Source organism: Alosa pseudoharengus, unplaced genomic scaffold (assembly GCF_046254945.1).
Source record: "Alosa pseudoharengus isolate Yale_2024_CS ecotype anadromous, Long Island Sound unplaced genomic scaffold, YU_APseudo_1.1 YU_APseudo_1.1_scf_2, whole genome shotgun sequence".
NCBI lineage: Eukaryota > Metazoa > Chordata > Actinopteri > Clupeiformes > Clupeidae > Alosa > Alosa pseudoharengus.
Window position 1 is genome coordinate 27,868,382 of NW_027468663.1, and position 23,613 is coordinate 27,891,994.

At 43.5% G+C, this 23,613-nt stretch overlaps 2 protein-coding genes and 2 non-coding genes across 7 annotated transcripts in view; all 4 read right to left on the reverse strand.

Annotated features, from left to right (window-relative positions):
* Positions 1–233: 233 nt before the first annotated feature.
* Positions 234–7,084, reverse strand: fam131aa (family with sequence similarity 131 member Aa). 2 transcript variants are annotated; one of them, XM_076294380.1, is made up of 5 exons: positions 6,876–7,084; positions 3,727–3,814; positions 3,163–3,348; positions 2,148–2,303; positions 234–1,878 (listed from the first exon to the last, which is right to left on the reverse strand). In XM_076294380.1, exons 1-5 carry the CDS (start codon positions 6,927–6,929, stop codon positions 1,328–1,330), a joined length of 1,035 nt encoding a protein of 344 aa, XP_076150495.1. In that variant the 5' UTR covers positions 6,930–7,084; the 3' UTR covers positions 234–1,327. The 2 variants fall into 2 exon arrangements, with proteins under 2 accessions (XP_076150495.1, XP_076150494.1); XM_076294379.1 differs by lacking the exon at positions 6,876–7,084 and having other exon boundaries at positions 3,727–3,913.
* A 1,007-nt stretch (positions 7,085–8,091) lies between these two features.
* The window catches only part of eif4g1a (eukaryotic translation initiation factor 4 gamma, 1a), a 53,983-nt gene continuing 38,461 nt past the window's right edge, over positions 8,092–23,613 (reverse strand). For all 3 annotated transcript variants that reach the window (XM_076294384.1, XM_076294382.1, XM_076294383.1), the window contains 15 exons: positions 22,051–22,284; positions 20,186–20,290; positions 18,630–18,932; positions 18,411–18,525; positions 17,514–17,625; positions 17,009–17,322; positions 16,672–16,787; positions 16,046–16,218; positions 15,652–15,777; positions 15,270–15,351; positions 15,078–15,176; positions 14,606–14,740; positions 12,872–12,953; positions 9,877–10,017; positions 8,092–9,594 (listed from right to left, as the gene is read on the reverse strand). In XM_076294384.1, the coding sequence (XP_076150499.1) occupies positions 9,413–9,594; positions 9,877–10,017; positions 12,872–12,953; positions 14,606–14,740; positions 15,078–15,176; positions 15,270–15,351; positions 15,652–15,777; positions 16,046–16,218; positions 16,672–16,787; positions 17,009–17,322; positions 17,514–17,625; positions 18,411–18,525; positions 18,630–18,932; positions 20,186–20,290; positions 22,051–22,284 (2,319 nt within the window). In that variant the 3' untranslated portion in view covers positions 8,092–9,412. The remainder of the gene's footprint in view (positions 9,595–9,876; positions 10,018–12,871; positions 12,954–14,605; positions 14,741–15,077; positions 15,177–15,269; positions 15,352–15,651; positions 15,778–16,045; positions 16,219–16,671; positions 16,788–17,008; positions 17,323–17,513; positions 17,626–18,410; positions 18,526–18,629; positions 18,933–20,185; positions 20,291–22,050; positions 22,285–23,613) is intronic.
* LOC143135790 (small nucleolar RNA SNORD66) lies at positions 16,342–16,417 on the reverse strand. The gene has a single exon (XR_012989221.1). It is a non-coding gene; the product is annotated as a small nucleolar RNA SNORD66 (small nucleolar RNA).
* Positions 20,383–20,458, reverse strand: LOC143135789 (small nucleolar RNA SNORD66). Its single transcript, XR_012989220.1, has one exon. It is a non-coding gene; the product is annotated as a small nucleolar RNA SNORD66 (small nucleolar RNA).

A 23,613-nucleotide genomic window follows, 5' to 3' on the forward strand; every position in this document is an offset into this window, starting at 1 on the left:
ACCTACCTACTGTATGTACAGCAGGTTGTAGATGATATGACTTAACAGCCCTGGTATTATAACTGTCAAGTAACGTTTAATTCATGTAGCAGAGGAAGACTGTTGAGTGAGATCCAAGTATGGATTGATTGTACCTCTGCCAGCAAGTCAAATCTCTAAATCTACTTGGCAGTTTAATAACAGGGTTTTGCTATTCACTATGGGAAAACCAAGACATAGCTGTTCTCAGAGATTTTTCTTTGTTATTTATTCATAGTTGATAAACCAACCAATTGCACAACAAGTCATTGCAACAGAGAGAGGACTTAAAAGAGCAGTCTGAGAAAAAAGAAAAAGACACCAGTAGTTTCACATTTTGCCTCTCTTGGAGTACATCACACAGTGATCATAATAGAGTAATGGACACATTCCACTAACAGGCACACCGTTCCCTCTGACCACACACCACTGTCCTCGGGTCAGGCTGGGAGAGTGTGTGGAGAAAAATAGATAGGCGAGAAACATTCCTCATTCCGACATTTTTTTTTCAATAGGAATACTGTTATCGTTGGCTTCGACGCTGAGGCTTCAAGGCTTTTCCTTTTTCCTTTGAAAGGCCACCCTCTTCACAGAGCTCAGCGATAAACCCGAAAGGTCTTTCGTATGAGATACTAAGCAGAGATACATCACTTTTATTTTTATTTTTTTGTACAAACAAGAACAATGGATTATGTACTTTTATCTTTGTCTTCACAGAAAAATACAAAACCTGATTGGTTAAGGATGCTGCAGTGTTGACGTTAGTGGACATGTGCGTGGGACTGGTCAGCACCGGGTCTGGGTTTGGAGGTAGCCGGAGGTCTTTCAGTCAGTCTCAGCCTCCGCTCCACAGCGAGTCCAAGCACATCAACAGCAGAATGCAGTGCAAAAGTCACCCTGAACTGTCACCTCAATCACGTACACTGTCTAGATACCCTACCCTCCACTCACAAAAGGAGAGAAGGTGTGTGTGTGTGTGTGTGTGTGTGTTACAGAGGGAGAGAGAAAAAGAAGGAGTAAAAGAGAGTCTGTGTGTCTGTATGCATCTTTGTGTGTGTGTGTGTATGTGTGTGAATATTTGTATGTGATGGAAAGGGAATGAAAGTAAAGAGTAAATGAGTAAAGAAGAGACTTTGTGTGAGAGAGATAAAAAGTGTGTGTGTGTGTGTGTGTGTGTGTTGGAGAAGGACAGTGAGTAGAGAAGAAAGGGGCATAGAGAGGAATGACAGGAAAGGAGAACCTGAAAGAGCGAGGGAACAATAGCTAAACAGAAGGACTAACAGAAAGAGGAGGGGATGTAGCCTGGACATCACAGCTTCATGCACTCCCTCTCCTCCACCGCCTCCTCCTCCTCGAAGGACACTACGCCCGAGGTGTCGGACATGCTCCGGCAGTGGCTGTAGCAGTGAGCCGCCTCCTGGAAGACACTGTCCTCCCCTTCGTCCTCCCGCTCCTGCCCCTCCTCCTCCTCGTCCTCCTCGTCCTCCTCGTCCTCTGGGGAGAGGCCCGACTCAGAGTAGGAGTTGAGGGAGTAGTAGCAGGAGTCTCCCCCGCTCCACAAAGACCTCCGGCTGGGCCTGTGGAGACCGGAGTCACAGGTGGAGCCTGAGTTGAGCCCCCGCAGCTGCTCTTCCTTTCCCTTTTCCTCCTCCTCCTCCTCCTCCTCACCCAGGTAGGCGGGCTGAGTGGAGCTCCTTAGCTCCAGAGCCTCCTGCCTCTCACTGTTTGGTGGAGGCCGGGATTTGAGGAGGTCGCCCTGCACTACAGGATTGGACGAGCTGTGAGAGAGGTGCTGGGCCTCTGAGCGGTCAGTCTCAGCCAGGCACAGAGTTTGAGACAGTGGATTGGACGTGGCGGCGTCTGAGGGAGGAGTAAAGAATCAGAACGCCTATAAGAACAGGAAGACAGAAAAAAAAAACACACAAACACACACACACACACACACACAGACACACACACACACACACACACACGAGAGACGATAAAAGAAGATCAGATGGCAAGAGGAAGAGATGGCAAGACCCAACAGAAAATGATGGAGTAAACATAACAAACACAACATGAAGCAACAGGAAGGTGAACACACCTGTCACAGAGACAGGTGTGAGTCGGAGAGCACCTGCACATACCTGTGCTCTCGGTCATCAGAGAGACGTCATTGTTTTTGGAGTTGTCTTCATCGCAGGAGTCAGCATCCTCCTCCTCCTCCTTGACTCCGTCTTCCTCATCCACCGATGTCCAGGCGCGGAGTTTGGCTTCAGCGATGGCAAACTGCTCAGCCACACCTGGCAGAAAAATCATATTGCTGGTGTCAACACATACGTTTCATAGAACTGTTAAAAATCATGGGTTAGATTCAAAGCGCAGTGGAGGCGCAGGGCAATTTGGTTCTTGAAGTGCATATTTTTAGAGTAGCCATTGCATTAATGAAACTCATTCTTTGGGCCAAGTGTCAATAGGAGGCTCAGGATCTTCAGTTCTTGATGGTTCTACTTATATCAACCTCAGATGAATGATTCTTTGAGAAAAGCCTACAATGTCTTTTCAATGTTTCTAGCAAAGGGTCCTTTTTTGTCAGGACGGAGTTGCAGTTGTAATTCAGAAGGGTTGTTCAATAAATACAAGCCTTCAAACCATATTTTTGTCTTGAATGCAGGACATTCACCTCAACCCGCAGTCCATCCAGAAAGACCGAATGGGGCCATTTTGTCTGGTACTGTGAGTAAGAAAGACTCCAGGAGAAACTAGTGTAAAAGTGACAGGGATGCAAATAGGGTGCCTGCTGTTTATAGGAGGACAGTGGCGGTTAACTGATGAGCTGACCTGGGGGGTGGAGAGAGGTGGAGCAGCAGGTGTGCTCCTGTGGCAGGGTAATCTAATTGAACACCATCTGTTTGACTCACCGTGGCAATTCCATCAGCCAGGAGACAGGCGGGGGGGGGAGGGGTTGGCAGTTGAGCGACAGTGACGCATGACTAGGCCCCGCCGAGGCCCAGATGAGATGGTCACTCAGACTCAGAGTAGAGGCTAAAGTCATGGCCATACGAACAGCGGAAAATGGACTACAGCCAATTAGCACCTGAGCCAAAGTGACGCAAGGGGCCAGGTGATTGGCTGACAGACACAGGAAGTGTGGGACCGTACCTGCGGCGAAGCGAGCCTCCTGTTCGCCCTCCGTCAGATGGCAGTAGGAGCTGAAGTGGGACTGCAGGGTTGCAGTGGGCGGATCTAGAGGCTTGGACCAGCCTTTCCACTCGATGAGGTGAGCCACTCGGCCCTGGGCCATCGCAGTGGGCTTGGTCACATGGTCTTTCACCACCTGGGAAATACCTGAGGAAAGGCACAAGGCAAGCCATTTAAATACAAAGCATAAAACAAAGTGTTAATAGTAAAAATGTACCGGTAACACAAACAAGCATGTTACAATAAATATTAACAATTGTTTTACAAAATTCATATCAAGATCTGCACAACACCGACTGTACTGGGTGCAGTATCCATGCCAGAGGAGAGGGTGCATGCAGGGACAAGGTCATGGGAATTTAAAGATCTGTGCACAGTCTAAAGATTCCACAAACAGTAACAAAGACAAACATCCATCTTCATTGCCGCTGCTTCAAACAACAAAAATGGCAACAAGCTCAAATGGCAACAGACTAATAAGACGAAATGACAAAATGTGAGTCGGTATAAAGAGTAAATTGTTACCGTTAAATGAAGATCTGGCCAGAGCAGCAATCTCCTGAATGCTGAGGGCTTTCCTTGACTTGGGAAGCATGTCAGCAGGATCCTCAACCTGCGAGATTAAACCAATAGAGGAGCTTAACCTACAAGTTAAGATTGACAAGGTGCCTCTCATCACATGGTATAACATGTACCAACATTTAGTAGTGTTTGGTTTGACACTAATTTATCATGCTGTCTTTTGCTGAAAGAGCAATAAAACATCTACTCAGAAAAAGCCACTGTATCAATCCTTGAAAATATCTGCCATTAGTGTCAAGACAGAGAGCAATTTACAGGCGCTTGTGAAATCAGGGCTGTTTCTTCTGGCAATTTAGAAAATACCCATGTGCTCGTCCTTCTGGAAAGAGAGGCTGAAAATGACCTTTACAGCTCTTAGGGGTCTGACATTAACTGTTCGCTCTGACCTCTTTCCTGTAGTTAAAGCTGACAGGTGCATCTGCCATCCAACAACACTTAAAGACAACACTTTAGTTGAATACAAAGTCTATTGTCAAACGTACTCCTGTCAATCAATCAATTCCAGTAAAAACACTGAATTGCTCTATTTCTGATGCTTTCGGTAATCTAAATGAATAAATGCCCACCTTCTGCCAAGCTGTAGTCCCCATCGCCTGTCTGGTTAGCGGACGCATGGTGAGAGCTGGGACCTGTTGCTGGCCCTGTGCTGAACTGAACTGAGGTGAGGTGGCAGGGAGCTGCGCTGCTTTCCCTGCATCACTGGCCCCGGTCCACGCGCCGCCTCCACTGAGCAGATGCCCAAGCCAAAAGCCCCCGTAAGCTTCTTGACAGACTATTTCTCAGCTCTCAGTGATAAAGTGCAGGGCGTCCCTGTCACCATTAGGCATATGCCTCTCTCTTCAGCGGGGAAAGCTGCTCTGGTTAAACTCTCGCAATGGTGCACTATTACACAGAGCTCTTGAATCAGAGTGGCCTAACGTATGCTCCATACAGCTCAGCCTCTCCATCTGGCCAGCGCTTCAAGTGTAAACATATGCAGGAGCGCTGGGGGGGGGTTACGATTCTAAGGGCCCTGCACTGACAGGGGGCCCCCGGAGAAGCTGAAAGGCTTTAGATGTCATATGGCAGGTTAAAGTTACTAATTTGAGCCCTAATAACAGGCTACTTATCAGATTGATTCTAGGTGGGAAATGGGGCCTTCTTCTGCAAGTCCTGACTATCCTGAAGCCCTTCATAGCAAGCTGCTAAACTCAAGATAATAGTCAAGCTACTGCTTTATGTAGTACTTGTGGGTCAAAGTTGCCATTGGCAGACCAGTTTCTCGCTTCTGATTTTGCTCATTTTTTGGCTTGTAGGCCTATAATTTATAAGTATAATAATTATAATAATAATAAGAAGAAGATGAAGAAGAAGAAGTAGTATGTAGCCCATAGCCTAGTGAAAAAAATTAAAGTCTATAGCCTAAATCAGATTTTTAATTGAAATTAAAGCTATCAGGTTAAAATGAAAATCTGGATTTAATGTATAAGAAACCAAACAAACGCTTTATCACTGACTTCAGGTTACTGTTAGGCGAATAGCGAATAGCCTATTCCATTTAGGAAGGCAAGTTAAGGCTATTTTATCTCAAAAAGGTTTCACTCCACACCGCTGTCTCAAATCTTGCATGGCTTTGGTCCGCCTCCCACGAGTTTTCTAGACGCTTCTTTTAAAAGCAGACGGATAGGCCTATAGGCCTATCTTAAATGGGATGAGACCCATTTCCACACAATAAGTCTAAACTTAAATAGGTCACCTATTTCCTTTCATCAAAATCTAAGTCAAATGACTGTTCAATGTGAGCAGGCTACAACAATGCAGAACAAATGCGGGCCGTTCAGTATGCCTTTAGTTACGCAGCGGTCTGAATGGCAATTCAAATCCTGTTGAAAGCAACAAGTCACTTAAGGGCATTTTTCCAGACAAGCCTGACAAATCGTCTGCACAACAAGAAAATGTGACCTAATATTCGACTGGCATAAGGTGACATCGATTAATCTGCTGTCTAAGAATGAGGTGCTTGTTTTTCTTTGAACTAGACACGATCAGTGCTCGATGCTCTAGCAAAAACAAGTGTTTGACGCATTGAAAATGCTCCCTCTGGTTTGTTGTTATGGCAACGACAGCCCCTTCACTTGCAGTGCGATAGCCTAATATGGTTGGAACCGACAAAGCAAAGATTTGAGATGACAGACGTGATTACTATTTGATTAGTTGCCAAATGCATATGATGTCACATCATTTACGCACAGTTTACGCCAACCTAGACTGATGAATCCCATTAACTATTCATAGCCTCTCAATACAATGGACAGGAGACCAGGCCTGTTTGTTCTGGAAAGTTGTTTTAAGTGATATTTTAAGCTTAATTTTCGTAACCTATAGGAACCCACAACGTTTCAGAAGAAATATTGCAGACGAACATGTGCGTAGGTGCTTTCGACCTTGAATAATTTCCACATCTTATGGCCTTTTTGAAATGCTGGATACTATTAGCCTTTTCTGTAGACGATGGGCCTACCTCTGGTAGCCTATGCCCAACTGAACTGCATCTGCTTTCTTATTGCACAATCGACTGCTTGTCAGAACGCGTACGACCGAAAATGATGATCATGCTATTAAACGCCTGTAGAGCGCATATAGAGGGTTTGTCATATTTAGCAGATAGGGAAACTGTCTAATGTAGTCTAATTTTGAGGTTTGGAAAAACATCTGCATGATCCTCTGTCAAGTTCAGACTGATTCAAACCGTTTTTCCAAGGCCACGTAAACAAATCGCCGAGCGCTAATAGCATAAGACAGCGAGACGGCGCTCTCTAAGCGCGCGTCCATGAGATTGCTGGCAAGATCATTTTCAGGAACACTATAAAGCCGCTGTGCAGGACCTCGCTCTGTCTCCTGGCAACAGAAAACCACTGCCGCATATCAATTGACTATTCATTGTAGGTTACGTGATGGCGTAGATGGCATGTCCAAATAGCCTCCTTCTCTCAACACCAAGGGGCTATACTACATGTTGCTTGAGACAGTCAATTCAAAGAAGACAAGCAACAGTAATAACTTAGTATATGATACTGTGCATGCACAAGAGCAATGCTGTAGACATTTCTTACCTTTATGTTCAATTGGGGAAGCGCTGTCAGAAGCATTGCACATGGATACAGCATCAACCACAAACCTAAACAGGATTCGGTCGCATCGAAAGTAAAATGGCTAATGCACTTTACTTAACGTAAGCTTTGGGAGAACAGGAAATTGTAAGCATCAGCAAAGAACCACCACACTTAACCTCCCAAATGCGTCCCCTCGTTCTGTCCTACTGGCGGCGTCATCGGCGAAGCAGCATTTAAGGACCCACCTTGACGAGCGCTTTTTCTTAAAGCCACAGCAGCTCAAACTTGTGGTCCCCCCCGTTGCATTATACATAAATGGACTCCTAGACTTATATATTTTATTAGGTTATCAGAATAATTGTACCCCCACTGAAGACTGACCTCTTTCTGCACCAAACTTCTGTTTGATAGTTTTAGTTCGCGCTATATTTAATAAAAGATATAAGTCTAGGAGTAATAGGCTACCTTAGTGTCATGTTGGATACAAGTTAGCCTACAATGACAAATGCATGTTTTGCTTCATGTTTCCAGTGACTGCAGTAGACTACTAACACCTCAACAATTTGATCTCAAATTAAAAGGTCACATATGTCAATTTTACTTTTTCAGTGCTATAATGCGCATGTTTGGATATCTGGAATGGCTAACGTAAAAACGCCAAAACCCAGTCGTTTGTTTTTGGGCTGCCTACGTCTGGGAACGTAGCCTAATTCAGGGCGACGAGAATGAGCCAAGAGGGAAAGCTTCTCAATTTATCTGGACAAAGTCTCCGCTCACGACTGAAGAACGACACTGCTAGTTTGCTTGTATCCCACACGCCCGGGACTCGACCCGTTAACAAAACGTTGACGTAATATGCTTGTGTTTGTAAAGCAATTTGCGCACACACCGGGCTTTTCAGACAGGTTTGAAAAGAAAGATTGTGGTGGTTCTTCCCAATGACAGAGGTTTTAAGACCAACTATTTAAAATAGTGGGTAGAATATGTGACCTCTAAATTACTGAATCGGGACAGATCATTTTGCACTATGGTCTAAAAGGCTGCCTATCTTGCATCTTCAGTCACAAAACACTGGACAATCTCAAAGGATACCACACTATGTGCTAAAAGACTTCGACCAAATTAGGTAATGTATGATAAACAAACCAAGGCAATACACGCTCATAATGTTGAACTAGAGAACATATACAAAGGCAATGTCTCAGGACCACTCCTCAGCAACTTGATAGTCTTTTATTTGCAATGTTCCGTTTCTCCTGCTTTTCCAGTTTCTGATGCGAAAAAAGCATTAATTCCTTAAATAATAAAGAAAGCAAAATATATTTACATTTTTTTTTCTCAATAAAACTGTAATCAGTGGATCATTGTAAGCACCTCTCACCAGCTGGAGGGGAAAAAAGAAATCTTAAATACAGAGAAACTGCCACTTCTGCTGGAAAAAAATACATGGCAATACATCCGATTTTTTTAATTTCTGAAAAATAAAACAAAACAAAAAAACCCTTTAATATATATGTACAGAACGCTCCTGAAATGTGTTTCCACTTAGAGAGTAGAAAAGGCTTTAGGATCATTACTGTGTCATTTCATCAAGTCGATTTCTTTCAAGTTTTAATTATGATTTCATCTTAAAAATACACTGCAGGCTTGCTCTGGTACAGGCCTTCTAACAGAGGCCCAGACAGTTCTTAAATGCAGAAGAGGTAAAATGCAGACAAAACGGTGGAGGACAAGGGGCAGGAGCAGTGGTGTGGGGTGGGTGGAGAGGGATGGCTTAAAAAGGAAGCATGTCAACCTTGCCTAGTAGTTAAGGTCAGAAGGTCAAAGTCCATCCCATGTCTTCCTGGTTCATCCTCACATCCCCACTGAAGTGAACACAAAGCAAAGGGGAGAGGGTGAGGAAAGGAATCGCAGACCTTGCTCAAAATCCATTCGTCATTTTGAGAGGTCAGCAAACACTACGCTTGTCTTCAACATTTTTTCTCTTTTTAAAAAAAGCACTCCAATCACTCTGCGCGCGCACACCCCCCTAAGTAAGAGTATAAACTTGGGCCAGAGGTCACACAAAACATCACGGCATGACAGCCCTCTCATGCCCAAGAAACACAGGATATGACACCATTTCATCTATACGCGTGTCACATACTAGGTTGCATTTATATTTCTATTAACATAAGAGCAGCGTTGGTTTGTATCATTTCAGGAATCTTATAATTTTTTTTTCCTTTTTAAAATGCTGTAAATGATGGTGTGATGACGTAACGCGTTGAAGCATTCCTGCAGAATCATTTTTTTTCTTTTTTCCCCACTTTTTTTTATTTTCATTTGGTGGACATTTGCCACAAAGAGGAGACAGGAGATAATGAGAGAAGAGAAGAGAGATTGTAGTTTGTAGTCATGTCCAAGGGCATCCCTTAGACAACAGGGAAGGGCAGCTCAACGAGCATCATGTTCGTTTAGTGACAAAATCCTCCTCTCTCCCTCGAGCAGCCTCGCTTGCACTGCTCCTCCTGTACAGCAGGGGGGGACAGCGAGGCCTAGCTGTTATCCGACTCGTCCTCCGCCTCCCGCAGCCAGGTGAAGAAAGCAGTGACGGACTTGAGGGCCACGCCCTTGCCCTGCTGTTCAGCTGGGTCCTTGCTAGACTCCCACTTGTAGAAAGCCTCCTCTTTAATCACGTCTTCGTCATACAGTGTGTCGAAAAACATGCGCAGCAAGTCTGACAGGAGGGGACAGGAAAAAGGGAAGAAATTAGTAACTTTAACCCTTTGGTTTTATGGACAGTCAAGGAACAGCAACATCAACCACTGAGGGTTTAAAAAAATAATAATTTTTTTTTTTTTTAAAAACTCTCAACTGGAGTTAAGACATCACCTTAAGGCAATGATCCACAGGATAACTTGTAACTGATGTCAAGTTTGCTTCTTAAACTTGCATCATGGCATCAACAACTTTGTTGGCCTTCTTATGCATACACAGAGATGCAAAGATGATGACTTACTGGCTGGTTGTTCCATGTGCACCATGAGGGCCTGGAGGGCGTAGAGAGCCTGAAGCTCCTTCTGCTCATCAGACAGGTACTTCTGCAGCAGCTTGGCCCTCTGGGTAATCTGTTCCACATCCACCTTGTAGGGATTCTCACCTGGGAGGAGGTCAGGAAAATATAACAGCCTCAAGACCTTTTTCATGCCACTGAAATTAAATGTAATACCAACTTCAGCCATACAGAGAAAACTAAGGATACATTTTTACTGGTTTTGCCCTCAATTTCTCAGATTCTATGCAGAACCACACATTTTGCAGTGAAACAGTTGTGATGTAACAAACAAAATATTACATTTAGTATAAAATATAAAATTAAAATAGCCCCACATCACATACCCTTCACCATACCTAGAGATTGGCATGGCTTTAGTTCAGTTAGCCTAATACCTGGTTTGATTTGCATTGAGAGATGGTCTTAAGAAAAGTACCCCATGCCAATCGTAAGATATGGTGAAGGGTATGGGTATGTGATGTGGGGCTATTTTAATTCCAAAGGCCAAGGGAACTTTATCAGGATCCATAGTATCCTGGATCCATGAAATAACTGGTCTTTGAAAAAAAGAAAAATCTGCCTGCCTCTATGGGAATTTAAGATAGGGGTATGTATACTTATAAGCCCATGTATTTTAAGGAAGAACATTTACAATACATTATTCATTCACAAAGAAAATTGGTGTCCTTAAAGGTTGGATTTTTCCTCATTTGTTTAATTAAGGCAATTTCCAAAAGATTATTTTATATATTTTATAAGATATTTATTCCTCTTTTTATTCAACTTTAGCATGTGTATGTACAGGGTTTGTAAACTTGAGTGCAACTGTACTATTACTCAGATCTGAACTCACTGCTGTAAGTTATTAAGATGTAAGAGACAGAACATAATGTCATGAAGATTGTCAAGGAGGTCTATGTCTACACTTACTATTGTGTTGCCTCTTACATTATAGATATAATCAATTGCTTTCACGTTAAATAAAATAAGGCGCATAATATAAATTCAGTTGGAATACAAAATATAACACGATACAGCTGGTTCAAGATCAAACATGATCATCCGTATGAGACATTTGTGTGTAGTCTCATATTTTTATGTAATTTAACATATGTAAAAGAACAGTGAGTTGTATTTAGCTAATGATACACAGGAAGTAATAGGCTACAAGAATTAAGTCTGATCTATGATGTTAACGCGTTATAATGCATTTAAGGTGGGTGGGGGGGTTAGGGAGGGGTACATTAGCCTTATCGGTTATTTCCACAACCCCAGAACAATAATCACTAATGGGCTATAATAATGGAAAATAAGGAAGCCAAGTGAAGTTAAATAACTTTTATTAAATCTTATTCATAACAGCACATACTGCAGATGCATTGTGATTAGGCCTACATTCTGTGGTGTGTGGCATATTCAGGCATTTTGGATTAAATCCAATGACATGTTCGCTGATGATCTGATAAAAATATAAGCTTTTTTTCCTCCTCTCCTACATCTTTTCATTAGTTATCTTTTCTTGGCTCTCCGCTTCACCTTGTGCAATAAAACACATATATGCAAAGTGCGGCCTTTTTTCTTTCTCTGCTTCACCTGCCAAAGCAGCACTGGTTGAAACCACTGATTGATAGCTGGATAGCTAATACAGTAAATAGTCACGCTGGTCGGAGTGTTTAATTCACCCAGGTTTTTTTTTGTTAAAGTTTGCAACTTTAAATGTAGGCTAGCCAAGAGGCTTCTCTGAGTCTTGGAAAATATGTTCGATAATGACATTGGGACTGAAGGAGCAAAGAATCAGTGTTAATGATCTAACCGTAGCGCTACGTTTGCCTAATGTTATCCTCCTGTACTACTAGTAGAAGCTAATAGACAAGCTGTAACGTGCTGATAAAAGAAAAACCAGGCGTGTTCTAACGTTAGATTAGCCATCTTGCCATAAGTTTTCTGAGTAGTTTGGTCGCCTCGATTAACAGTGATAACAACAAACTTACCAGAGAATGCGCTAGTTACAATTTCGGCATATTTCATGATTCTACCGACTGCACGAGCACACACACGAGCCAAAACTGATTGAGTGGCCTGTGCATGGGTGTGTCGAGCGCGGGGCTTAAAGAAGCAGCGTGAAGCAGTGGGCTGTATGAGTTGAAATTGTATCTATTTCCAAAAACCTTGTTTCTTAACGGAACGTGGCAAAATAATCTCTCTTTTTCTTGATTATACTATTTTTGTGATAGTTTGGAGGCAAAATCGAGATCGAAATTGAAATTCAATTAATTGCACAGCCCTAATTTTCAGCATTGGTTATTTAATTTTTAGGGTACTTAACAAGCACCCTGTGCTGTTTATTCTGCCATATGCTACAAAAAGCACTCTAAAGACATTAACACAAGTCCATATAATAGTTCAGAGACTAATGATTGTCTCATTTTTAAACCAAGTTGTTTGAATCTCCAACATTATGGTCATTATACCATGTATTTGGCATATGACCTGAATTTTAACTACAGGTTATTTAAGAAATTCTGTCAAGCCCTAATTCGGCCAGAAACTCCTAGTGCATCTCTCATAAAAGCCCCCCTTGGCAGCAGAGCAGTCTGGCCTAGATCCACACGAGAAGTAAAACGTGAGCTAATTCATCTACAGCGACATGGCTGGGATTACAGCCACAAACTTCTCAAATCTTCCCAGAGAGTCACCAAATTGCCCAGGGGCTTTGCAGCCTTCTCATTTGAGTAGCCGGCTTTCAATTTAGTGTCAAGGTCAGTTTGCAGCGCAAAACAAAGCGAATTGATCCAAATTCCATGTAATCCAGTGTCTTAATGATCGCAAAACATGTGTTCCTGAAAATAATTCGGGTAAAAAGGACCTTGCTGAAGTCAACAATCGTTCAGTAGGAAGCTATAGTAATAATAGCATCAGTGTCTCTCTGACATTGACGTTGTGAAGGGGCTCTACTCACAGATGATGGCAGCCTGACAGACGGAGGTCATCAGAGCTCGCACAAACTGATTGGCGCCTATCTGCTGCTCGTCCAAGTTGGCCTGAAGAAAATGAGAAAACGTACAACACAGTTAGATTATGAAGTGTTCCATGAATGAAGACAAGTGTTCATTTAAGGATGCTGCGTAGCAAGGTCAGCTGTCAAGGTTTTCACAGAGTCACATTCAAATAAACATATCCTGATCACAAGATGTAAAGAAAATGTGTGGAGTTCAAGCATGTACCACAACCAGGTCCCAAAACACAACCTGATATTACAATAGGTTAAACTTCAATGAGTCACGGCTAGTGGAGGATATACTGATTATTGTGACCAGGCATGGCAAAACCAGGCTCAAGTCGCGAAAAACGACTTTGAAGTTTTTTTCTTCAAAATTAGTTATTTTCGTTTTTTTGCAGAATGTGCAAGTTGAAGTTCTAAAGAAGCAATTCCATGTTTCAGATAACAGCATTGGTTGCTTTAAAAGTGTATATTTTGTCTTTTAAAATGGTTAAGTTTCAGGAAGTAAACCAGCGTTTGAATTGGGCGTGACTATTAGTGCTCTTTTGTTTTGTCGGCCAATCAGCTGTATGCTAGTAGTAACCTCATGGCTACTTACTGAACCAGCATGCTGTTTGTTTACAATTGGAATTGAGATGGACAAAGCACAGCGGATTGCAGATGACCTGAATCTGATGATGAAGGCGACTTCATTACATTGGAGAACATCCCTAATCTAGAGCTGACCTTAGCCGAAGATAATTACGAGGAAGAATCCTAGATCGTAAGATATCAGATGCTATTTCCACAGTTACATTTGACGGGGATAAAGTTTGTGTGTTAGAAACTTTTTATCCATTGCTACTAGCTTAACGTAGGCCTACTGTCGTATTGGCACCATAGGCTACTAGCCAAAACCCATTACAGATAGTTTCGGTGGGCAATTAATTTGAATAATGCGAGAATGTCTTGTTTTGACTGATGGCAGGGTGACTTGCATCGTGTGTGCATTCAAATTAACAGGGTTTGCAAACGTGATCTCATGTTTGTTTAATTCACGTTTTAGACTATTTTATCCATTGCTACTAGCTGGTTCTGTATGGGTCATTAGCACTGCAGGCTGACATATCAGTGACCGTGACAGGGGGGAGGGTTGATCTTAATGTCATGTAAATGAGGACCATTGAGTTCCCCTCCCATGGATTGAGGGAGAAAGTAGTCAAATTGAAAAGCCTGAATTCTCAGCTTGTAGCTTTGAGATGTGTATACTTTAAAATGGCTACAACTTATTCAAATATTATCTCCATGAGTGAGACATTATTGGATAGCTTTGAAACTACACTTTCAGAATCTGTGAATAACTCAAAATGTCTCTGGGGAGACATGTGCCTGGTTTTGCCATGCCTGGTCACAATTTCCCATATCAGGGACGAAAACCACAGAAATAAACACAGAAGCTGCCAAAAAGCTACAGACAACGGCAATGCTCAAACCAGGCAAGATAACCGCTTGATAAGGTGACCATTGGTTGATAACTTAATTTGGAGGTTTTAAACCCTTGTGAAAAATAATTTAAACAGAACGTGAAGACAGCAGCAACACCCCCCCCGCCCCCCCCCCTGCATAGTTGTTTCATTTCATGTGCATGGGGGAGAACGTGCTGTGGCCTACCCACCACTTCAGGTCTGTGTGTGTGGGGCCATGTGCACTCACCTCCACCCAGTCGTGGATCCTCTGGTTGTTGGCCTTGTCCTTGAGGAGTCTGTCCAGCTGCTTGCCCACCTCCTCCCCAGGCAGCTCCTTCTTGCTGGGCTTCTCCGATTCCTCTCCCAGGGTGAACTCCACTTTCTGCACAGGGCACAGCAAAATCATACTGACCGTCACCAAATGCAGATTTAAGATCATTGTGTCAGATTACGCAGTGTCATTTGTACATCTATGGAAAAAAACAAGGGAGGCTCACTTTGAAATGTACATGTGTCATTCACTGACAGCTAGTTCTCTAGCTTCTCAGTTTCTCAATCATGACATATTAGAGCAAACACTGCTTTTTTTACACTTTCATGCTGATTTTGATTGTCTAGTGTCAAATCAGGGCCTGAGGCCCACACTGGGTCTGTCTGGGTTTCTGTGTGCGTCACAAAGCAGAACATTTCTACCACTGTGTGCAGCTGCAGCATCTCACCTGTTCTGTGACAAACTTGTTTACGTCCTCATCCTCGGGCAAGAAGTCCTTCCAGTTCAGCCCAGCCTCTTTCCAAAGGCCACCAGCCTTTTTATGGCTCTGAAGAAAAAAAAGGAACAACACACATTCAATATGATATAATATGAACAAAGAAAACTAAATTCAATTCAAACTAAGAGCTAGAAGACATACTAGTCCTTTGCAGAGCAAGTTGAGGATCTGGACCAGGAAGACTGCAGCTTTCCCCATCGGCATTAAAGGCTTGGCCACCTCCCTGCAGGCACAAAGAATAGCAGGTCAGACACATTTACATGTGCTCTCAGCTGACACTTAACCAGTCACCTACAGCACTGTGAATGTAGACCAGGGCCTAAAGCAAGGGAAATGTCTGTGCCCTTTTAGGCAATCTCATTTTTAAATTCTAAAACAGCCTGGCTTAACTCCCTGAGAACTCAACTCAACTCAACTGAGAATAGGTCTGGTGTTAGTTGAGCTAAGGGGTGAGGCACAGGAGAATGCCACAGGGCACCTGACGTTATGGGGCCATTACTTTCAGCTGCATCTCTGAGCTCACCTGAAGAGCTGGCCCATGGGGATGCCTCCCTCGTGCAGCATAGGGGTGATTATCTCAGCCAGGTAGAGCCAGATGTGGGGAATGTCTATGGCCATGTCATCCGCCATCTCCAGAGTCTCCTGCAGCCTGTGGGGCAGAGAGAACCAATTAGAACGGAACCATTTGTCCACACACCCATAGAGTGCTCGTGATGGACGTGTACAAAAGCCAGCTAAAAAGAAAAACATTCTTCACTACAAACATACAGAATTAATGTCAAGGCATACAGCTCAATTTTTACAGGGAAATCAGAATAGTTGTTCACAGAATACGCAAATCAGCTGAGGATGGAAACAGGGATGACCAGCAGCAGCCCTAAAAAGACGGCACCATGAACACAGAAGCGTGGACTGACCCTTTGTAGTATTGGTCGGGGGTGACCGTGCCGGCGCTGACCAGGTGGCGCAACAGCTGCCCCAACTTGTCCCTAGCGATGGTGCTGCGCTCCAGAGTGGACTCCACACCGTTCCGCACAAACACGAAGAGCAGCGACTCGCTGTTCAGCTCCTGCACACACTGCACTGCCTCCTACACACACACACACGTAGGGGTTAGTAACTTGCATACGTGTTTGACAATCAATCATTCCATTCACCTGACGCACATCATGATTTGGTTTCAATAATCAGTCATTAGGTGAATGATTAAAAGCTCCTTAGTTCCTCATCCCCATCAGTATAAACCAGTGGCCCAGGCACGTGGCACTACACTGAGGTCACTAAGGGAGTGACTGAGTGAGTCATGGACGTTTAAAAGAACTTGGATTCATGCCAATCATGAGGTGAAAGAATGACACACTTTCTATTTACATTGCCACACTCTACCGGGAACTCAACCTGTGTTTACAAATCGATGCATCCAGCAGTCTTAGTAGTACTGGCAGAATGCCTTGCAAGGTCTTCGTTGCTTATTGATAGGCCATGTAGTGAGCTTACTGACGTGTGTACGTGAGTGTGTTGAAAGTGAGAGCAGGGTTCTGACCTTCACGTCGTTGATGTGCAGGTACTCCTCGATGATGGCCTTGGCCTTCTTGTCCACATCATCCTCACTCATGGCCGGTTTGCTGGGAGGGGGAGTAGGAGCAGCCTCCCTCTTCACTGTTAAAGAGAGGCGGGAGGTACATTTAAATATATATTTTCCACTAGTCTACTGATAGAACAAGAAAAGCTGCAATATACATCTCCATTTTTCATTACACCCTTCTATCTGAGGTTACAATATTACAGTTCACATTTTCATTATCTTCTGTATTAACATATTGCTGTTCTACTGTTGCAACTACTTTACATATATATCTAAGTGATAGAGCGGTCCTCACCACTGTCTTTGCTTCGGTCCCTGTCGTGTCCGCCTCGATCCCTGCTGCCCCGGTCTCTGCTGCCTCGGTCGCGGCTGCCCCGGTCCCTGCTGCCTCGGTCGCGGTCGTCAGTCATGCTGGCCACACGACGCACGGCGTCACCGGGACCGCGGCTGTCGCCTCCTCGGCTCCGCTCCTCGTTCTCCCGGCTGAAGCTGCGCTTGGTGATGGGCTGCCGTTGGCGATCTTGGCTCCTGTCGTTCCGGCGGTCAAACCGGTCAAATCGCTCCCGGTCCCGGTCGCTGCGCTCGCTACGGTCCCTGCTGGAGCTGCTTCTGTGGATGCAAACACGAGAAGAACCAGAGAGTAAATCAGACAGCAATGTTAATCAAACATGGGTGCCATTTCCACAAAAAAGCAGACGTAAAATGTTCATCAGCACCGTTTCCTAAAGACATAACAGAACAAAACAGGACATGACTATATGATGCCTGAAAACGGCCATAAGGAGTAGAGTTGGACTTGCCTCTGTGGGACTCTCCTGTCGGCCTCCACAGAGGAGGAGGAGGAGGAGGGAGGTCCAGACTGCTGCAGTGCCGAGAAGCGGTTGAGGGTGCTGGTGGCCGGCCGACCAGATTCTGACAATAGAGAGGAAGACAAACTAATAAGCCTTCATCAAATCACATTTTCATTTCAGTGTTTGCTTCCTGGTATTAAAACAATTCTTTTGTTTCATGCTTCCACTAATAACAGCTAAATTACCAGCAACTGTACTTTTGCTAGATAGCAACTACCATTTCAATATAGAGAAGTAAAGCAGTTAGGCAGAGGCAGAGAAAACTTTTTTGACTTCTACAGCAAATGGTTATTTTGATTAAAAGGACTGTTAGGCTGAACCAGCTTGTGCTGCTGTGAAACACATCCGTAATAGCAAAAGGACTATATTTTGGAGACACTGATGCACACGACTGGATGTCCATGACTGGATGGCATGGCCGTATCAGTGTCCACAGAAGTACTACCCAGAGCTTTGGTCAGTTCCCACTCCATATCAAATGTAAAATTCCATGACTTTCATGTGACCTATTTCTGTGACCTATAATGAATTGTACAATATACTGACCAAAGATTTCAGAGCAGCAATGTAGCGTTCAAGAACCTTTTACTTTTTTCAGAGCGGAAAATGAATAAATGGACATTGAATAAACAAAGTTGGGCTAACCACAACCACTCAAGCAAGCAGTGAAGCTTATAAACAGATAAACATCAGTTCTGTGTGGAAATGTATTTGTATTAATGTATTTTGGTACTATTTAAACAAAATTCCCTGATATTCCATGACTTTATTCCAGATATAGAAAGTCATTTGGAGCAGACATAATAAAAAATGCCATGATTTTTGGTGCACTGCAGGTCTCCTTACCCTGTTCGCCGCTGGGCTTGGCCCCAGTGCCCCCGCTGCTGCCCTTTCCCCAGCTGCCCCAGGTCCCCTTCCCTCCAGGAGCCAGCAGCTGGTTGTTGAAGTCCAAAGCACCAGGCTGCAAAAGGAAGAGCCACAGGTCAGGGTGAAGCTAAATGGGTTCACATCTTTTGGCACTCCCTAAAGGCAACATTTCAAACTGCAGCCTAGGCAGCAGGTTACCTTGGTGATCTTGCTGAGGCGGCTTGTGTCGATGGGTCGGTTCTTGGAGATGGGCACTGTGTTCCAGCCCTCGTCCTGGGGTTGGCTGTTGCGGCCGCCCCCTGAGGAGTGGGGTCCGCCGCGGCCACCTCCACCACCACCACCACCGCCGCCACCTCCACTTCCCCGGCCCCCAATGTCCTTCTTGTTCATGAGCAGCTGCTGCACCTTGCTCTGCTCGCGGTGCTCCTCTAGCTCAGCCTCCTTGTGGATCTGGTCGATGGTCTTGGGGCCCTGGTCTCCTCTCCTGGGCACCCAGTTGTTCTGCAAACGAGGGGGAGCAAAAAGGTCATCAGAAGGGGCGAGAGAAGCCCTCTGTTGGTGGCCTCTTCCGTACCATCTCCATCTTTGTCCCTACAGTTCTCTTCATGTCATTGAATATATTTAATCAATCATGTTTCCATGAATGAATTACTTAAACATGTATAATATATATCACCTGTTAAATATAATTTCAACTGAACCACAATCGATGACCACCAGGGGCCATATTCACAAAGAATTTTAAGGCTAAAAGTAGCTCCTAACTGGTGAATTTAGGAGCAACTCTTAAAAATAATGGGCGTCACTCCTAACTTTAGGACTCCTAATTTTTTTCACTAAAAGTAATTCACGAAGCATTTTAGACCTAAAAGTAGCACCTAAGTCTGGGACAGCTTAAAAGTACTCACTAAGACCTATTCACAAACCCTTTTTGTGACATTTCACGACGTCGCGATGTTTTGAAATGCGTATGCGTCGAGCTTCCAATTGCGAGGGAACAATTTTGCATTGTAGGCCTAGGCATAAAAGGGATGCAATAACGCCACCAACAACAACCAAAACTACTCATTGTTAACATGTGAATTAAATGTAACGTTTCATTGTGAATCAAATTAAAATGTTCTCCTCTTTGCAAACGTAGGCATATGGTGACAGATTAATTTAATAATGTTGCAAAGATGCTGCATCAATCCGTATGTTTCATTAGACTACTAGGCTATTTGTTTTGCCTTACTCTTTATTCATTTAGGCTAGGCCTTTTTATTCAGTTATTCATCATCTTCCGTCCTTCGCTTACTTGTGTAGCGCATGCATTCTCAGACCTGTCACCTGTCACTAATCATCGTAAGGGAGGTGTTTGGAATTCTCGCGTTACAATCATCAGCCAATCAAGGTGGCCACTTCAGTCAAGCTCGTGCATGAGTAATGGCGTCATCCATAGCAACAAAGACTCACTCTTAGTTTAGGAGTTGTCATTTTTCCTTACTAAGAGTAGGTCTGAAAGGCTTTGTGAATAACTTTTAAGAGAAAACTCCTAGCTAAAATCTTTTAGTGCGATTTAGGAGTACTCCTAGTGGTAAGATAAAAGGCTTTGTGAATACGGCCCCTGAGCTGTAACCACATTTTTGTATTCCTATTTTGTATTATTTCTAATAATGTGCCATCATGCACGTTTCACCGCCAGGATTTTAAGTGCAAACTTCTACGGTCCATTAGGGATGGACATTTCGGAAGTTTTTGGTAAACATTCTTACCCTTCTGACGTCCAGGACGTCCTGGAGCATGAAGCGAATTCGGGACGAGGTCTTCCTCTCCTTGATGATCTTCTCCATCTGGTTGAAGTACTGGTCCATTCGGGGCTGTGGACACACACAGAATGAGTCAGCCAGAGCTGAAGGGATCCAGACAGTAATGCTCATCACACTCAGCGCCCATCATGCACAACCTGACGCTCCTCAGTCCCTCATTCCCATCAGTGTGAATCAGTGGCCCAGACACGTGGCACTAAACTGAGGTCATCAGGGGAGCAGCATGGGGAGGGTTGTAATGTACAGGCATGCAATAGGCAGGCATATGAGGGATCCCATCACCCCATCAGGGGAATACGAACTAGTCCAAGAAGGAAGGCAAGGATGAAGGGAAGTCAATCTATAGTTACTCTAAAATCAGACTTCCATACGTGATTCACAGATCTTTACCCAAAATGTTTTCAACAAACCCATCTTAGACCCAATCATGGTATACAAAACTGTTGACCAGTTAATTTCACAAATGGCTAATCATACATTGGCCTTCACATCTAGGTCATTCACAAAGATAACTTCACAGCCTCCCCTGAGAGAAACATTTACATCTCTAAGGTCATAGCAAAGAGTATAGAAGTAACAAGAACGTCCCATTGCAACAAACGCACCCATAACCGAGCTACAGCTCCGCCATCTTGGACTGAAAGCAACACAACTATCATAGAACTTAATATCGGTCCAGATTAAAACGTTTCTTACAGTATATATCATACCTGTCAACATTTAGCTTTCCAAAAACGGGAGATTTTTTTTCAGGGGGTCAGTGTTTATACCGGATCTGTGTTTTCATATTTAATATGTTTCATACACATTCATTCGGTCGTTGCTTTTACCATTACCTTACGCATGCCAGTTATGTAGGCTATCCACCAGCTGCCTGCCTGCAGCCTACTTCCAAAACTCCAAAGCTGCTTGCTGTCAGATTTGGTTCCGAAGGCACAAGTTCAGTGACAAGTTCAGACTTTGACTTTGATCAACAACACTCAATAACAGTTTATGTGATGTGTTTATCAATTAAATTCCCAACAATTTCACAACAGCTAGTTCTGGAGTAGGCCATTCAACTAGCCCGCTTGCTTACGACGAGGGTTGCCAGGTTTTAGCCTATGACAAAACGGTTGAAATTGAAACTAAGTGATTATGTATGTGTAGGGTGTATTTCATAAACAATCTGGCAACCTGAATGGATAAATTATTTTAAAATGAAGTTTGATGGCCATGCAAATTACGGGAGTTTTCCGGGAGAAATAATAAAACGGGAGGGTGCTGGGAGATGACATTGAAATACGGGAGAAACCCGGGAAAAACGGGAGTGTTGACATGTATGGTATATATATAAAAAATATCTAACCTTTTCTCATACCCTGAATTCCCCAACTGTCATAAATCGTGTTGAGAAATGCAAAATATGACGAGTAAGGCTATACATTTATTCATAATAATTTAGTAAATGGACATGATCTGTAGCCCATGTATGTAGCCCTACATAATATTATTGCCGTTTAATTTGAGCGACCGGTGTGATATTCAAATATTTTTTTTCTTCTACATATGACCTGTAGTGTTTAAAAGTGAATTAGTGGTTCGAAATTGAGCACAATATAGTGACCAATCTTGCTGGTTTACATTGGCATGTTCTGATTGAAGTCAACGGCCATAGTGGCATGATCAGTCCAAAATGATGAAAGCGCGAACTAGCGATTGTTGTCAAAACTACAACAGAGTTTCGCCTCTTGTTACTTCTATACTCTTTGGTCATAGTCAAATGAGATGACCGTATCTGCCCAGCACGGCAGATGGCGAGCTCTACCCACCTTGGCCTTCTCGAAGTCCAGGTCCTTGCCGATGGTTGAGAGCAGGCGGCACAGGCACTCCAGACTCTCCTCGTCGTGGTTCTTGAGCAGCTTGACGATGCAGTCATGCATGATGGGCTCGGTCAGCATCTTCAGCTTAAAGAGCTCGCCGATGAACTTGATGTTGCCCAGCGACCGCCGACGGGCCTGGTCCTTGGCCTCCTCCAACTCGTCATTGAGGCGCTGGCGGTCTCCCTGTTTACCAAAAGGGGAGTTTACAACAGCTTTTTTTTACAACAGCCACCACTCTAACTCTGGAGTGTGAGAGTGTGTGTGTGTGTATGTGTGAGTGTGAGTGTGAGTAAGAGAATGTTCATGCAGCTGTTCTGGCGAGAGGCTAGCAACAGCAAGTTCATGGGTCCAAGAATTCATACCAGTTAAATGAAAAAAGCTTGTGTCGTGGGAAAAGGATCACAAAAAGACTAAAGACATTGGCCCTCATTTAATAAAGAAATGTATGACCTAAAACAGGCATTGAACAGGCGTACACTCATGTCCACGCAAAGCATGGCATTTATCAATATTAACGTTAGCGGTGGCTACACTAGAATCTCACGTCTTAACTCGTGTACGCAAGTTTTTGAGGCAACAAAGCGGTGCAGCAGTAAACCGGCCGAGAATTGGAAAGTTGAAGAGTTGAATTCATGGAATATCTTGGACCTAAGACTTTTTAGGGGTGGCATGGTTCACAAAACCCACGGTTCGGTTCATATCACGGTTTTAAAGGTCACAGTTTTTGGTTCTGTACGGTTCTTGTTATTTATCATTTTAATCTTTAACACTTCAGAAATCCCATACGTGAGCATATGATGGATGTATAGCTTCATTATTCACCATTTACGCTACAATATTAGTATAGTGATATCATCTAATCATGCACAAACTGAAAGAATTTGACTTGACTTTAAGCACATCATTAAGACCATCTCTGAAGAAATGTGAGATTTTGATACAGCAAGAGTGAAGACATTGATGATTTCAAATTGCTTTTCAAAAAAGTAGAACATGTTAATGTGCTACAAAGGCACAGAAGTTCCTGTAGATGGCAATAAGATTGACTGAGATTACAAAATATGTTATTTCTACACATAGCGTAGCCTACACGAGCTAGCAAGATAGCTTCTAGGCTACCACATAACATTGACAAGGCCTCTAAATGTCCACTCTCTCCTGTCTCTGCCGAATTTGAACGCTACTCTTTTTTGTACATAGCTAATTTAGATAAAATTATGGTGTGTGTGCTTGCGTTTCTTTAGGAATCCGTCGTCTTGGTTTGTATAGAAATCAATATTAAGTGACATACACGTAAGAGGTTGGACATACGTGACAGTTGGTAATATGTGACGATCCTATACACTAGGTTGCGATTTCCAAAAACAGTTTTTGTGAGGGCTACTTTGTTAAAGGGACAGTGTGGAACATTTTCAGTTGTTTGTTAGCTATATTAACATTTCCCATTCATAAATGTGGCCTCATTCATGTTTAATTACCACCACCACTTCGAAGCATACCTATGGGCATTTA

Bases quoted from the DNA above. Each gene is read 5' to 3' on its own strand.
- fam131aa (XM_076294379.1), bottom strand. From the start codon at position 3,892: ATGTTATACCATGTGATGAGAGGCACCTTGTCAATCTTAACTTGTAGG. The intron at 3,349-3,726 runs GTAACAATTTAC...GCCTTTCCTCAG, and splicing joins GGCCAGATCTTCATTTAACG to GTATTTCCCAGGTGGTGAAA. The intron at 2,304-3,162 runs GTACGGTCCCAC...TTTTTCTGCCAG, and splicing joins GGAGGCTCGCTTCGCCGCAG to GTGTGGCTGAGCAGTTTGCC.